The sequence below is a fragment of the Sceloporus occidentalis genome, unplaced genomic scaffold (genome assembly GCF_023333645.1).
Source record: "Sceloporus occidentalis isolate IW3139 unplaced genomic scaffold, rSceOcc1.0.p SCAF_1, whole genome shotgun sequence".
In the NCBI taxonomy this organism is placed as follows: domain Eukaryota; kingdom Metazoa; phylum Chordata; class Lepidosauria; order Squamata; family Phrynosomatidae; genus Sceloporus; species Sceloporus occidentalis.
Genome location: NW_028316981.1, coordinates 82,141,249 through 82,157,065, shown reverse-complemented (window position 1 = coordinate 82,157,065; position 15,817 = coordinate 82,141,249). Strand labels below are relative to the sequence as shown.

Genomic DNA, 15,817 nt, shown 5'->3' with positions numbered 1-15,817 from the left:
TGGCCACTGAGAAGGCTCTCTCTTGTGTCCTTACCAAGCGATCCTGTGATGGTAATGGGACTAAGAGAAAGCCTTCCCCTGATGTCTGTAAAACTTAAAAACTCTGGCAGGTTCATACAGGAAAATACAACCTTCCAAATAGTCTAGAGATAAGTTGTGTAGGGCCTTTCACAGAGGAGTCTTCTACAACCAAGTTATATCTTTATGCAAATACAGGGCACAGGCAGAGCCAGTGTGGTGCAGTGGTTAGAATGCTAGAGTAAGACATTGGGAGATTAGGGTTCAAATCCCCATTAGACCATGGAAGTCCTCTAGGTAACCTTGAGTAAATCACACTCTCTGAGCCTCAAAGGAGGAAAAGACAAACCTCTTCTGAACAAATTGTGCCCAGAAAACAGATGATAGATAGATAGATAGATAGATAGATAGATAGATAGGTCAGAAATGACTTGAAGTCACACAACAACAACAGGGCACAGAAAGATCTCAGCTGAAATATTTTAGGTATGGCCTGCCCACTTTCCTTCTTGATTACCATTGGCCAGAAAAGCAGGATTTTAATTATAAGGTTAGTAGCATCACTAGGGTTGTTATCACCAACTGGACCTGATTCCTTCCCCCCTCACCATTCCCTTCTCCTTTTGTGTCGTGTCTTTTAGATTGTAAGCCTGTGGGCAGGGAACTGTCTGTTATCCCCTCTATTGTAAACCGCTCGGATTCCCAGTGATTGGGCGGTATATAAATAAAACCTATTATTATTATTATTATTATTATTATTATTAACTACGGTAACTTATGGTGTCACCTCTTCCCATACTACACTATACAGAATCCTTAGTAATGGTTTTTGTAGTAATTTACCTATAAATCATAATTATAAGGAAATTATGATTTATAAGTAAATTATAAATTATATAAATTATATAAATTATAATATATATAAAGTATATAACTGAAAATAATGGTAATAGTTGTGACATAAAAAACTTGTAAAATTAAATTTATATATATAAATTATAATATCAGACACACATAATAAATGTGTTTATTCATACACATAATTTCATGTGGTTAAAGTGAAAATTTGGTAAAATTTGATGTTTTTAAAGAATTTTTAATTTTTTTAAAAAATTAAATTTAAATTTTTAATTTAAAAAAACATGGCTTCTCCTTTCTCCTCCTACTGCGCTTCACCACACTCACACCATCTCTTCAGCATTTTAAAGAGATACAGGGGAATTCCACAGCCCACTTCTGCCAAAATGCAGATGTTTGAAGAACAGTGGTGTCACACCCACCAACCCCCAGTAACACCACTGGCTAAGGTACAATTCTGGAAAAAGTGTGATCTAACCTCATTGTTCCCATTTTGTGGCTGCCTCTTTCCAAGAGAATTCATCTTCCCTCCATTTTTGCTGCAAGAAAAGAATTTGAGAAGTTTTATTTGGTGGTAGTTCAGAGTGGCCTGCTGCAATTTTAAAAGCAAACATAGTTTACTCACAACCTCTGAAGGCACATCATGCACTTATTGCTATGTTGTTTTCCGGAAGCATCACGAACTGGGTTATTCTCTCTGGTGCAGGCATACCCCCCACGTGAGAAATAAGGCCAATATATACTGCAGTCATCATCCTGCACAGTGGAAAAAGAAGGTTCACTTTCCTTTTGTGGTCTAACTGAACACAGAGTCATCATATCATGAGTTGTCATCATACCAGCATTAAAAAACAAAGCTAAAGCTGAGTGTTAAGGTCCACTAGAGGACCATTTATTCATTCATTCATTCATTCATTCTTTTTATACCCTGCTTTTCTATGGAATAAACACAATGTCACTGCAACTTTGCCTGTATGAAATCCCATAGAACAAGCTTTTTTCTGTAGTGAAGTACATTTTATGTTAATAATAAAGAAAATGATTCAGACCCTGTTTGCACTGGCCAGAATACTCCAGGTGCAGCCCAGAATATTCTGATCCTGTTACCTTCACCTCCATTTTCATGACACATTGACTCTTTGCATGGGCATCCCACTGGGCCACACAGTACTTCTGCTGCCGCTGCAGGTCACTTGCTTCTGAGGTCAGAACACGGTGCCCAGCAACAGTAACATATTGGTTGCCTTGTTCTGACCCCAGACTGAGCAACCCAGGGCAGAATGCCCATGCAAACAGTTGCCATGGTATGGAAATGGAGGGCTCCGGATATTCCAAAAAGATCCAGAGCAACAAGTAAGGTTTTCAACATTTGTTTTAACCCCGTTACCCCTCATTCCTAGTGCAGAATGTGCTGGATATCATCTAGACTGCTCACACTTGAACTGAGATTTGGGCCATGTGTCATCCAAACAGGATGAGGCCTAAACTGTGGGGGTGAGGGGAACAGGCAGAATAAGCCTTTTGACCCACGCAAACAAGGCCTAAGTCACACAGAGAATACAAAGCAGAGGTTTGCATTGATTTCAAGTGAAAGAGTTGAATACATATATATCTTACCTACATAAAGTAATAAAACCAACACATGCTTAACATTAGATTAATTGTGCCTACTGTTTGAGATTTCATGGGGTTTGCTTTTTCATATCTGTATTTGTATAATATTTGTTATGGATTTTGTTAATGCATTAGCTGCTTGCAGATATTAAAAATATGTTCAATAAACTAGATTGGACCCAGACACTTTGAAGAAACTGATTAAAATAAATTCCTCCTAATTTGGTGTCATCTGCAAATTTGATAAGTATGCCCTTAATTCTGTTGTCCAAGTCATTCAACATCTTTATCAATGACTTAGATGACAGAATTAGGGCATACTTATCAAATTGCAGATGACACCAAATTAGGAGGAGTAGCTAACACTCCAGAGGACAGGATCAAAATTCAAAATGGCCTGAATAAACTGGAAAGCTGGGCCAAAGCTAACAAAATGATATTCAGCACAGAAAAATGTAAGGTACTGCATTAGGGCAGAAAAACGAAATGCATAGATACAAGCTGGAGGATACCTGGCTTAAGGAGACTATATGTGAAAGGGATCTAGAAGTCCAAGTAGACCACAAATTGAACATGCGTCAACAGTGTGATGAGGCAGCTAAAAAGGCCAATGCAATTCTAGGCTGCATCAATAGAGGTATAGTGTCTAGATCAAGGGAAGTAATAGTGCCACTGTATTCTGCTTTGGTCAGGCCCCACCTGGAATATTGTGTCCAGTTCTAGGCACCACAATTCAAAAAGGATATTGAGAAACTGGAGCGTGTCCAAAGGAGGGTGACTAAAATGGTGAAGGGTCTGGAAACCATGCCCTATGAGGAACGCCTTAGGGAGCTGGGGTTGTTTAGCCTGGAGAAGAGTAGGTTAAGAGGTGATATGATAGCCCTGTTTAAATATTTGGGATGTCATATTGAGTAGGGAGCAAGCTTGTTTTCTGCTGCTCCACAGAACAGGACCCGGAACAATGGATGCAAGCTACAGGAAAAGAGATTCCACCTCAACATTAGGAGGAACTTCCTGACAGTAAGGGCTGTTCAACAGTGGAACACACTCCTTCAGAGAGTAGTGGAGTCTCCTTCCTGGGAGGTCTTTAAACAGAGGCTGGAAAGCCATCTGTCAGGGATGCTTTGATTGAGAGTTCCTGCATGGCAGGGGGTTGAACTGGATGGCCCTTGTGGTCTCATCCAACTCTATGATTCTATGATTCTATGAAATGGGATTTCAGTTAGTTACTTGTCCCACATTGATTTCAGCTAGTGTTTTACTGAATCTGGTTTTAATGCACTACATGTCCTGTGGCCAGGTCAGGTTTGGAAACTTTTTCTACCTCTTTTAGTTAAAGTGGCAATGAGAGGGAGCAACTTGAATGGGGAAAGAAGCAGGCTGATACTTGATCCTTCTCCTACCCACTTCCATCTTGAAAGTTCCTTTTTCCAGTCAAGGTCTGTTGTGAGTGAAATACTAGAAACATATTTTAAACATTTTACCACAACAACTGTTAGATGGCAAAACAGCAAGCATGGTGATAATGAATTAATCCAAGCAATTCAAACAAAGAACCCATTTAGGAAAGAAGAGCCCATCAATAAAAGGATTTGCTCTCTAGAAATATGTGTATGTGTAAGAAAAGGATTGGCCATGATAAGGTGCAATTAAGGCTTTCTTCTCCTTAGTCTCACACCTTGCCCTAGCTATTACTCCACTAAACATTAACTGAGTGCCAATAATGTGCTTGGAATTTTACAAACATGGAAGGCGGGACTGGCCCTGCCCTGGTGAGTTTACAGTCTCACACTGGAATACTATGCATGTCTGATCAGAGAGACATAAGTTCTATTGAGTTCAGTAGATGTTTGCTCCCTGGTACATGGAAACAGGATTCCAGTCCCTGTCAAAGAAAGGTAATAGGGACCTAGTATAAATGCTCCACTACCATGTGGTTCTCAGAACCCCCCCCCCTCCAAAAAAAAAAAAAAATCAGGCTAAGGCAGTTTCAGGTTTGAGTTACCACATGGCAGAGAAACCTGGAGCTATTGTTTCACTGAATTGCTTTCACTGTACAGAAGCAGGTAGGCAGTGAGCAGACTGTCATATTAGGATACTTAGTTTGACCTTCCTGAACACTCATGAGGCCCAATGGCTGATATTGGGCCAGTAATTATGGTGTCCTACAGACAGGCCAAAATAAAGCTGCTTCGGGTTACTTTGGAGGTATGCTGTTTAAATGATACATGCATCCTAAGAGGCCAGAAGCTGTGTCAAAGCTGTGGTCCTGTCCTTAGGACTGGAGCATGGCTTTGGCGTGGCTACTGACCTCTTAGGATGCATGCATCATTTAAACAGCATACCTCCAAAGTAGCAAAGCAGCTTTATTTCGGCCTGTCTGTACAGGCCCTATCTCTCAGAACAGCCCAATTCACTGGACTGTTATGATTTCAGTATAAAACAGAGGGAGTCTGTGTAGCTTATCCTAAACTTCTTGGATACCTTGACCCACAGCTTGCTATCTTACTGTTTAACATGAAACCTTTGTGGTGAAGTGCCCTGAATATGCTGATGTTTCCAGCATGAATCTCTCCTGAAACTGGGGAGGACCTCATGAATGGTGGCCTATGAGTTAACAATCTGAAACTTTTACCACTCATGAGGATAGTACTGTTATACATAAACAAAGCCATCGTAAGAGTAAATGATTATCTCATTCTGGATACAGTCCATAGCTTAGGGACAGTTTTGAAGCTGGCATTCTTCCTGGATTATTGACTGCTTACAGGGTGCTATTTGTGCCTTTTCTTTGGCAAAACTGATCTTAACAGTGTTCTTGATGACAACCAGATTGGATAACTGCTACATGTTCTATGTGTATAGAAAACATCTGGAAATTTTCATTCATGCATGGTGCTTCAGCTACAGTATTGACAGGATCCTGCCTTTCAGATCGGATAACAAGAAGACTAAACCAGCTTCACTAGAGCCAGGAGAAGTTACTTATTTGGACCACAACACCCATGTTCATCTAGTCACCATGGCCACTTCTGACAGGGGATTCTGCCTCTTATGCTCCAAAGGGGTACCTCTTTCAAGCTCTGGACTTCACTGGTTCCCAGTCTGGCCCTGTACCCAATTCAAGTGAGGCTTGGTAATCTTTAAAACCCTTGCATGGTTGTGGGGTCTGGTTTTTGCACGGAGAGGTGGAACTGGCAATGGGAAGAACAAAATAATAAACTGTTACTATTGTTCTTATTCTCTTCAAGATTTTTGGTGCATGTAACCTGGTACTCAATTGTCTGATGAAATCTGGCTCATCTTGAAGTACCCTACTCATATCCCACAAGTGTGTTGTGAAAGAAGATGTCACCCAAATTGCCACAAAACATCCCAGGCCTCTATGGTCTAAAATACAGTGCAGAAATAATCCAGCCTGAGACTATTTTAACTGCCCTGGCTCAGTGCTAGGGAATTCTGGGAACTGTTGTTTTGTGAGTTATGTTTAACCTTCTTTCCCTGTGAGAGAGCTCTGGTGCCATGATAAACCACAATTCCCAGGATTCTCTAGCACTGAGCCAGGGCAATTAAAGCAGTCTCAAATTGGATTATTTCTGCAGTGTGTGTTGAGCCTATATGTATTCTCCTCATTCTTTCACTAAACTGCACTTATAATAACTTTATTACAGCCATTTGGCCAGCTAAAATGCACTTCAATATCCTGACTCTAATCTCACTAGCACATTGTAAAACTGAACCATAATCCTAAATCACAAAAAAAAAACCCCACTGGTCTTCTCTCAGGAAAAAAAACCCCACAAAATGCAATACCCAAAGCACTGAGTCAAAAGCAAAACATAACAATATAACATCAACCTTAAGGTATAAAAGTTTTCAAGTTGTAGTAACAATCTGTGTCTATAAAGTCCCTCCCCACCTTTTCTGAAGAAGAATCGTTAGGCCCATTTCTTCCATCATTTCCAGATAATCCTCTTTTTCTCCTATTAATGAAGAACAATAAGCACAGAGATGTTATGAATGGAGAATATCAAGGGTATATCAATGTAGCATAGGGCAGTGAACTGCAGGCCCTCTGAATGTTGATGGCCTCCAAGTCCCATCAGCCCCAGCTAGCACAACCAAGCTGGGAGTTGTAATATTTGGTGGCCTTATAGGCCACCTGTAGCATGAATTGGCCTAAATCCAATAGTTAGTCCCAATTAGAATAGTCCCACTGCATCCAAGGAACTTGGTAAATCAACACCCATGTACGTTCCATGGATTCAGTGGGGATACTTTGTTTGTGTGAAACAATTTGTTTTAGGCAGTGAAATAAGATGCAGAAACAGTTCTGCATATTTTTTCTTCATACACACATTTCTTCACATGGAACACATGTTGCTTTGAGCTCTACAATAAACAAAATATGAGATATAAAATGTACTAAATAACTAAATAAACCCACATCTGCAAGACAACTGAAGAAATCAAGATTTTTAAAGGCAGTAATGAATGCTATTTGCTTTGAATATTTACATCTAAGGACTCCTCCTTACTGAGAGTGTATCAATATGCAAAATTAAAACAGTTTTATGCCACTTTAGCTGCCATGATTCTATCCTACAGAATCCTAGGATTTGTAGTTTGGTGAGGTATTCAGCCTGTGCTGTCAGAGAGCTCTGTTGCCTCACCAAATTTCACATCCCAGGATTCTGTACAATAGACTCATGACAGTTAAAGTGGTGTCAAACCTCTTTAATTCTGCAGTATGAAGACACTCACAGTCCTCAATCAGGTACTTAAATGAGGGTACCATTACTATAATATAATTGATGGTCTCAGTCCATGCAATCCTACTAAAGTCAGTAGGACTTGTTATGTTTCAATGGGGCTAAAATACTGCTAATTTTCTCTGAACTTTGTCCTGGTATCTGTTTATATTTGTGTGAGATACAGAAGATAATATATGGGTGATAATTTTTATGGCGGAGGATCCATTTGTACAGATACAGATCTAGTTCAGAGAGAGATTAAGCAAGTGAGCCTTGATCATGCTACAAATGTGGAATTGAGAAGGAAGAAGTCACCCCAGACCTTAAAGAAGTTACTTGAGGGAAAGGATTCAACATTCTAGGTAACTTCTTTAAGGTCTTAAATAAAGTAGTGATGGATTCACCCCACCAGTAACACAAAAGCCCTCAACCTCCACTGGAGCCCATCTTTCTCTGTATTGACAAAGGTTGACTCACTAAATCTGATTCACTTCTCTTTGTATGTTATGTTGGAGCTAAATGCTGACATGATTCTTTTATGTGCACTACAGTTCCTCTGCTACTCTTTAACATTATCGTATGAGCCCTATTATTTCTACAATCATGTTAATGAAAGGAGTCAGATACATACCAGATTGGGAGCAGTCCTCTTTGCACATGCCTTTAATTGTGGGACTGGGGCTGTTGCTGCCATCACTCGTCCCACACTTTCTTTCCTAAACTGCTCCTTAACTCCATCTTCCTGACTTACTTATTGCTTTACCTAGCATGCCTATCATCATCATCATCATCATCATCATCATCATCATCATCATCATCATCATTTTTTCAGTTTTTAACACAATTTAGCAACTATGGTACTGATATTGAGGGGAGAAAAAAGAAAAGACAGTGCAAAAAGGAAAATCTACTCTGCTCAGAACTGGTGAGGGGGAATGGGGAGAGGACGAGAAAGAGAGAAGGAGATTGACACCACATGTCTGCCCAGTCCTGGAACTGCAGCTGGAAGCTTTCTGTACAGGAGGGCGAAGGCAACAGCAGTGTGACTGGAAGTTATTGATGGGCTTTACCCATCTATGAAAAGGTGTGCCACAGTCACAGATGGCCTACTGACCAGCCACAGGTGAGTGACAATGTCATCCAATAAGGCTCTGCCATAGATCCTACTATCCTGCTTCTATTCTACTTTTTGAGCCTTGCGTGATAATCTCCTGTGATAGCTTTGAAAAAAGACAGCAACAGGACTCTGGAACTTGCTTTAAGTGTAGGTCTTGGTGGTTGTAGGGAGGAGGAAAGGAGGGCTTGGAAACTGTCCTCTCTGCTCTGGGGGTTATAGGTTGCAATGTTTGCCTCAGCCCTGGGATTTCTGCCATGGAGATGAAACTAGGCACAAATCTGGAGGAGGAGAAGACACAGTGGAAACAACCAGCACAACAGCTTTTGCCATTCCATTAGCATCTCTGAAGCAATCACTTTTTTTCTAATACTCACAAGACTTCTCGGCACATGACACACTTGTTTGAGTGTTTCTTGCCATCAGGGCCAAAAACAGGGTCAATGTCTCTGTTGCAGTACAAATTCCCATTCTCTAATAATGGTTGGAATTCAAGGCACATGCCCTCCTAAAAGGATTTTAAACAGGTGTGTTTAGCGTTACTTATAGTTGCTGTAATCCTTAAACTGTTTATATTGGAAAAGCAGTGCAATTTTCTCTGTTTAACTTTCTCTTCCCTTATCCCCAGGTTTAACCAAGCAATTCTACTTTTAAAATCCAAAGAGCGCTGTGATATGTTTTTAGAAGGGTTTTTATTTTTTTAAAAAATCAAATTTGGAGTGATGTCTACAATAGAATTATTGTCATTTGATACACAAGGCTCCCTCCCCTGGAATCCTGGGATTTTAACTTGGTACTGTACTTTGAACTCTTGTGTACTAATGCTGAATTACATCATTAGAAGTCACTGGCAGAGAATTCTAAAAGCCTCATGTAACTCCTTAGGATGGAGTTATGACAGCTAAAAGAGTACCAAAGTGTTATGTCTGTGCACTGTGGAACACCCTTGCTCACAATTCTAGAAGAGGTTCTGTTGGTGAGACCCATGAAAATGAATGAAAGTCATGGGTGGACAACTAACTAGTTGATTGTGCCACTGAATATAGGGCAGGGATTCTGTAGCAATGCAACACAGGGCACACAAGGAAGCTGCTTTGTACTGTACTTGCCATCCATCTCTCTCCTGGCACCAACTCTGCCACAGTTTCTTAGTGGGTATAAAACAGACTTTTGTGTCCTACTATAAGGAAAATTCTCCCAGATTACAAATTTTGGGGGAACATTGGATTAGGACAATTGGAACTCCAACAATGTGTTTATTACACATACCATAAATGGACAATACTCATCAAATCTCCCCCATGTGGGTAACAACCAGTGTTGTAGTTTTTGAACAATATTGACTCTGGTACCTTACAACATACTTATTTACATAAAAAAGAGTAGTTATTTTTCCTTTAAAAATTATGAGATGGCGTCAGACATGGGAGATTATCGCATGGAGAAATACTCCTGATATAGATGCGGGACTGAAAATGCAGAACTGGGTGTTATTGCACACACCAGCAGCCAGGCGAGTGCTGGTGTGTGCAATGATCCCAGCCACACTTATCCTGTGGCTTTTCAAACATCTGAGCTTCAGTTTTTTAAACTCTGTTGGATAAGCGTGGCTGGGGTCTAGGCTGCATCCAGGCTACACTTGCCCAGCTGCTGGTGTCTATGATAACACTCAGTTTATAGTTTTCAAACCCACATCTATATCGGGAGTATTTCTCCATGCAATAAGCTCCTTAGCAATACTTAGAGCAGATCTACTGAAATCAGTTGGTTACATGTTTGAAATCAATTGGTTACATATTTGAAAAAAGTTAATAATACTGGTCTTTAAAAAGATAGCTTGTGTTCAAGATTAGGGTAAATATTTTATATATCATTATCACAATAGCACTTGCCTAATTATGACCCCAATCATGATATTCTTGTTGTGTAGAAAACTGAATGAGCATTCAGTGGCTTGAAGCAATATTAAGGAGGTTCATTTTTGTTTACAATTAGAATTAACAAACTGATTTAGAAAGAACTTAAACATCTGGACTAACCTGGTATCTAGCTTGACTGGCAACATCTGCAACAAAAAATAAACACAGATTTTAATTTTTGCAAATTCTTATGAAGATCCAGTTTTTGTTGTTGGACAATATTTACTTAATAATCTAAATGAGTGGTCACTAAATCAAAAATTCCTTTAGCCAGTTGTCATCCTGCTTTGTTTTGAACAAATAATGACCCTCTAGAGATATGCACATGCCCAGCCATACAATATACATCCACAGAATTCATTGAGGACTAGATGAGTGAGCATCACAACACATAGCCACATCAGTTTCTCACACAGATCTTGCTTCGTAGGCTGGCACAAAATTATTGCTTCTAAATCAGAGCATGCTATCATTGTTTTGTGCTTTCAAGTCATTTCCAGTTTATGGTGACCCTAAGGTGAACCTATTATGAGATCTTCTTGGAAAGATTTGTGCAGAGGAAGTTTGTCCTTGCCTTTCTTTGAGACTGAGAGAATGTGACATGTCCAAAATCACCCAATACGTTTCCATAGCCAAGTGGAGATCCTGGTTTCTTAGTTATCCTAATCTAACATTCAAACCACTGTACCATAATGGGTCCTGAGAATACTATCACATACTTAGAAAAAAGTCTTAATGAAATCTGTGTGACTTTCTTCCAAATGAACATGGTGAGACTTGATGGCAGAAATCCTGTTGCCCATGATTCGGGAGACCATGTTTGCTTATGTTACTATTGCCACCTAAGCTAAGGGAAATACTTTGCACATATCATTTTCATTTGGGTCTTCTCTCATCCCCATAAGTGATCATGATTCATTTTAATGAAATGTATCTTAGGTGCGATGCAGACTGGTGCTTTGTGCCAGCCTGGCCACGTACTAGGGTTGCCCAGGGACGGAGTGTCTGCATGCCCTGCAACCCTAGTATGTGGTGGCACTGTAATCATGACAGCCTCCCATCTACATGGGGTTTGGCATGATTACATCATGCATGCGCCGCATCCAAATGGCATGGCGTGTGTGTGATGTCTCTGCGCTGTCCCAGGCTGCTTATGGTGGCCTGGCTATGGCATGAGAAGAAGCTCCAAAATGAAGGTCCTTCAGGGCATGCGCCTCATTCCTGCAGCCACCAAACGGCTGCGGGAACAACGTCGGGGAGAAAGGGGGCAGGTGGCCCCTTTCTCCCATGGCTGCAGCTCCAAGGACTTTTCTTTTCCATGCCATGGAGAAGCGGCATTTTGCCGCTTCTCTGTGGTCCAGAAAAAACTCTGGATTGGGGCTGCAGGGCTGCCGGTGAGGCTGCCCTGCCCCCAACCCGGAGCTAAAAGGGGCGGGTGCAGGCTTCCCCAAAGGGGCAGTTTTGATATATTAAGATTGAGGCCTGGGCTATTTATCAGTTAAACTGATGCTAAAATCACTAACTGAACATTTCTAGATTCATAGATGATAAAATAAGAAATTTAAGGCAAGTTAGCGTGAACATCTTCATCATGCTTAAATTATTTTACATGGATTTTAGAAGTTTATGGTTGGGATATTCTTGACAAGTGCTGTGCAATGTAACATTTGTCATGAACCTTTCCCCACTAAAACTAAACTTGGGTCCTCAACTACACAGACTCAGTTGCTTTTAAAACGGCATGTGGTACAGCCTCTATTTTGGCTAGAATATTTTATTTTATTTATTTTATGCTTGAAGAGTGGGTGAAGCTATAACTTGGGAAAAGCTATATTAATTACCAAATGTAAAGAATAATAATAGTGAAGGAGAAAACTATACGTTGCCAGCATTTCACCGTAAATTTTTAACTACTTTTGAAATCAATTCCCCCCCTCCATCACTTTTTCTCTCTCTTGCAGCACCTGCTCTCTTTGTTAAACTGAACACATCTGGCCAATGCTGGATTAATCCATTACATGATGATATCTTCCTATTATTATGATAGATACAAGGTGTGCTGGACACTTCTCACTCACTCACATTTCAGGACTATTCAGGAAGCTACAGAAGAAGATGCAACACTTGCACAAAAAACTCAGAACATGTAATCTCCAGTTGCCAGACATGAAGACTTGATAGAATAAGGGTGGCTGGTACCTCTGATACCAGTAGGAGTTAAAAACAGAGTAGCTTGTACTGGAAACTAGGATGGAACTTCCACTACGTGCACCAGCTCAGTGGCAATTCCTTAAATGGGTTAACCAACTGTGATAAATGAGGATGTCTACATTTCAAAGGCCTTTACAGAAATACAGACAAGCTTCATCTGATTCTAGCCAGTAGCCACAAGGGAAGATAACAAGGTATAACATCCCCATGTTCCCAAATAGTTTTCTGTACAGGCATAATGGGTTGTCATACAAGACAATCAGTCAGCTAATGTATTAAGTATGTATACTGGGAGATGTCATGAAGAACAGCCCCTGCATTGTACCTCCAAACTGGACCAAAGCCCAGATAATGGAGCCTTACGAAAGTTCACATTTTAAGCATGAGAAAACCCTTTGCCAGGAGAATTCATCTAAGGTTTAGATGGGATCACCATCCACTTGACCAGTGCAATGTTACTTGCCACATCCTGCCATTTAACACCCACGACTTCTCCTGTGCCTTAGACAAATTAGTCAAGTAATAACCACTTGCCAAAGAGGTATCTGTGATAAGTAGCTGAAAAGTCTAGACTCAGCTAGTTCAACTGCTTGCAAGGACAGGATTCCTTAGATTTTCTGACAATGAATTAGCTCAAACAACCAAGATTTTATTATTTATGTATCCTATTTAATAAAACTTTTAAAAACTACCCTTCATCCTTGCAGATAACCAGGGTGGCATACAAATATAGTTAAAACAATAAAATATAATCAATAAAACCACCAACATATCTCATAAAATCAAAGAAAATACAAAAACAATAAATGAGATTGAACCAGCCAATAAAATGCCTTGGCAAATTAAAAGGGCATCTGGTTGTGGCTAAACTATTGTAGTGCTGGCACTAGTTGCTTCATGTAAATATATGTACTGAGAGCCCTTTCTGTTGAGCCATGCTTCTTTTTATCTCCTTGCCTTAACCAAAAACACAAACAAAAACCATTCTCTATGACAATGGTTTCCAAACCTCTGTATCCATGGATTCTGCACCCATGAATTCAGTCATCCACAGGTTGAAAAATACCCTCCCCCCAAAAAAACCAAAAATCCAAATAGCTAACCTTGATTTTGCGATTTCATATAAGGGACACCATTTTACTAGGCCATTGTATATAATGGGATTTGAGCATCCACAGTTTTTGCTATGAAGCAGGACTCCTGGAGCCAAGGATATCAAGGGCCCTCTGTATTCTAAGGTCCACCAGTGCATCAGTGCAAATTCCACTTTGTTTTCGCAGACAAAGACAATTTTATCAGAAGGTCCAATGGGATAGTGCTCAGAAACAAGGAGCATTAGGAAAAACAGTTGCTTTCACTAAATATGTTCTACATCCCAAAGATCAAAGATATATTTTGCCAGAAACAAAACTATACCTATTATGAGTTTCTCAAAAGAACTAGGAAAAAAAACTTAATGTTAAGTGAAATCAAAAAGTTCAATAGTTCTTATTCTTTGCTTCTGTCGTTTTAATTGTAAAAAGCCACTTGTCTAATAATTTTTTTCCATTTTTTTAAAGAATAAAGAATTGAATGGTGTTGACCCCATTTCTTAGGCAAAGATACAAATTTAAGACATTCACCTCAGGGACCTGTGGTAGTTATAACTAATGTAACTTACCTTCAAAGCAGTTGGACAGTACAAGGACCACAAAGACACCCGTTATCTTCATGGTGGGTAAGCGTGCTTTGTTTCTATTGTTTCATTGCTCACAAGAAGCCTTACAGAAAGAACTCTGATTGTATAAGTAGATACAGGAGACTAGTTTCTCCGCCTACCTTGCGACAGAGCCTTCAGAACAGCCATCATTAGCCATGAAAACCAGTCCGATGAGGGCTGATTTGAATTCTAATGATTCCATCAACATAACTTCCATCAGGATGGGACAGGTCGAGAGCCACACCCTGGATTTTGTCAAAGTGAGGCATTTGCCAAGAGGCCACCACATTTACCAGCACAAGCAGAGCATCCTGGCTGTGGGCCTCTCCATCCAAGAGATAATCAATTATTTTTTTCTACACCACTCAAGAAATACAGTTAATAAGACACATAAAATAGTCACAGAAATAAGAAACATTAGTAGCCTGCACTTCAGTGGCTGCGGGCTCTTGCACTTTAATTATCCGGTTCAAACAGAAACAACAGGATATGATCTTTGATTAGCTCAGCACTGCTGCAAGTCAAGTTACTTTAATGGAGGTAATAAGGAATTCAGGTTCTAGCTGGGAGCTCTCAGATTTAATAAGCATGGCTACAGGACCATGAGAACATTTCTAGAAATCACAGAATGTTTTTTCAACATAGAATTATTTTTTTCCTCGTGTTGCTCCGAGCTCACAGTAAATTAAAACAAATTTCATTTTTCTCCTTTTTGGTACCATCATGCATTCAATGAAGGAGAAAAAAAGGTTTACTGGACTAGCCCCAGCTACAGTAAGACTATTCAATCAATTGCTGAATGGTAAATTAACACTTACGTAAATCCATCTGATTTAGTTGGGACTAGCAATTTGATTTAGGCCCTTTTTAACATAATCAGATTATCCATTTTTCCCATGCCTATACCAATGGTTAAAGAAAAGGTCCTTTACAGATGATTTGGTTAAATAATATTTTGTCTGGTGTCTACTAAAGACTAGATATTAATTTTGTGGTATTAGTATCACACATTTTTAATTACTAACTCCATTCCATCCAATTCCCATACCAATTTGTGATTTTTTAAAAAAAAAACTTCACAAACTGTGTGCTTATTATTATTTTTCTCTAATTTACATATTAGATATGTAATGCTCCCTAATGACTGGGGATTCTGGGAGCTGATGTCCAAAAAATAACTTTTACAGTCTCTGCTTTCTTATATTCAGTTTTTGAGCCAAGAATGCCATTGAATAATTTGAAGAGGTGCATACAGTCAGGCCTCCGTATCCACGGATTCTTTATCCATGGATTCAAGCTTCCATGGCTTGAAAATATTTTAAAAATATATAAAGAAACCTTGATTTTGCTATTTTATACAAGGGACACCATTTTACTATCTATGATATTTAATGAGACTTGAACATCCAAAGATTTTGGTATCCACAGGGGATAGCGAACCTATGGCACGCGTGCCAGAGGTGGCACTCAGAGCCCTCTCTGTGGGCACATGTGCTGTCACCCCAGCACAGAGTTTGCCAGGGTTTATTACTAGAAATCCAGAGGGACAAGGCACTTTGCAATAAATAAGTGGCTTTTGGGTTGCAGTTTGGGCACTCTGCTTCTTAAAGGTTCGCCATCACCAAACTCC

General features: G+C 39.8%; 1 protein-coding gene across 1 annotated transcript in view; it reads right to left on the bottom strand.

The window, feature by feature from the left end:
* SPINK5 (serine peptidase inhibitor Kazal type 5) overlaps window positions 1-14,200 on the bottom strand; it is a 39,576-nt gene extending 25,376 nt beyond the window's left edge. Inside the window, exons 1-6 of the mRNA XM_089516576.1 lie at window positions 14,149-14,200; window positions 10,398-10,423; window positions 8,736-8,866; window positions 6,410-6,473; window positions 1,502-1,632; window positions 1,355-1,415 (exon numbers count right to left, since the gene is read on the bottom strand). Of these exons, the coding sequence (XP_089372702.1) occupies window positions 1,355-1,415; window positions 1,502-1,632; window positions 6,410-6,473; window positions 8,736-8,866; window positions 10,398-10,423; window positions 14,149-14,200 (465 nt within the window). The remainder of the gene's footprint in view (window positions 1-1,354; window positions 1,416-1,501; window positions 1,633-6,409; window positions 6,474-8,735; window positions 8,867-10,397; window positions 10,424-14,148) is intronic.
* Between the last annotated feature and the right edge of the window lie 1,617 nt (window positions 14,201-15,817).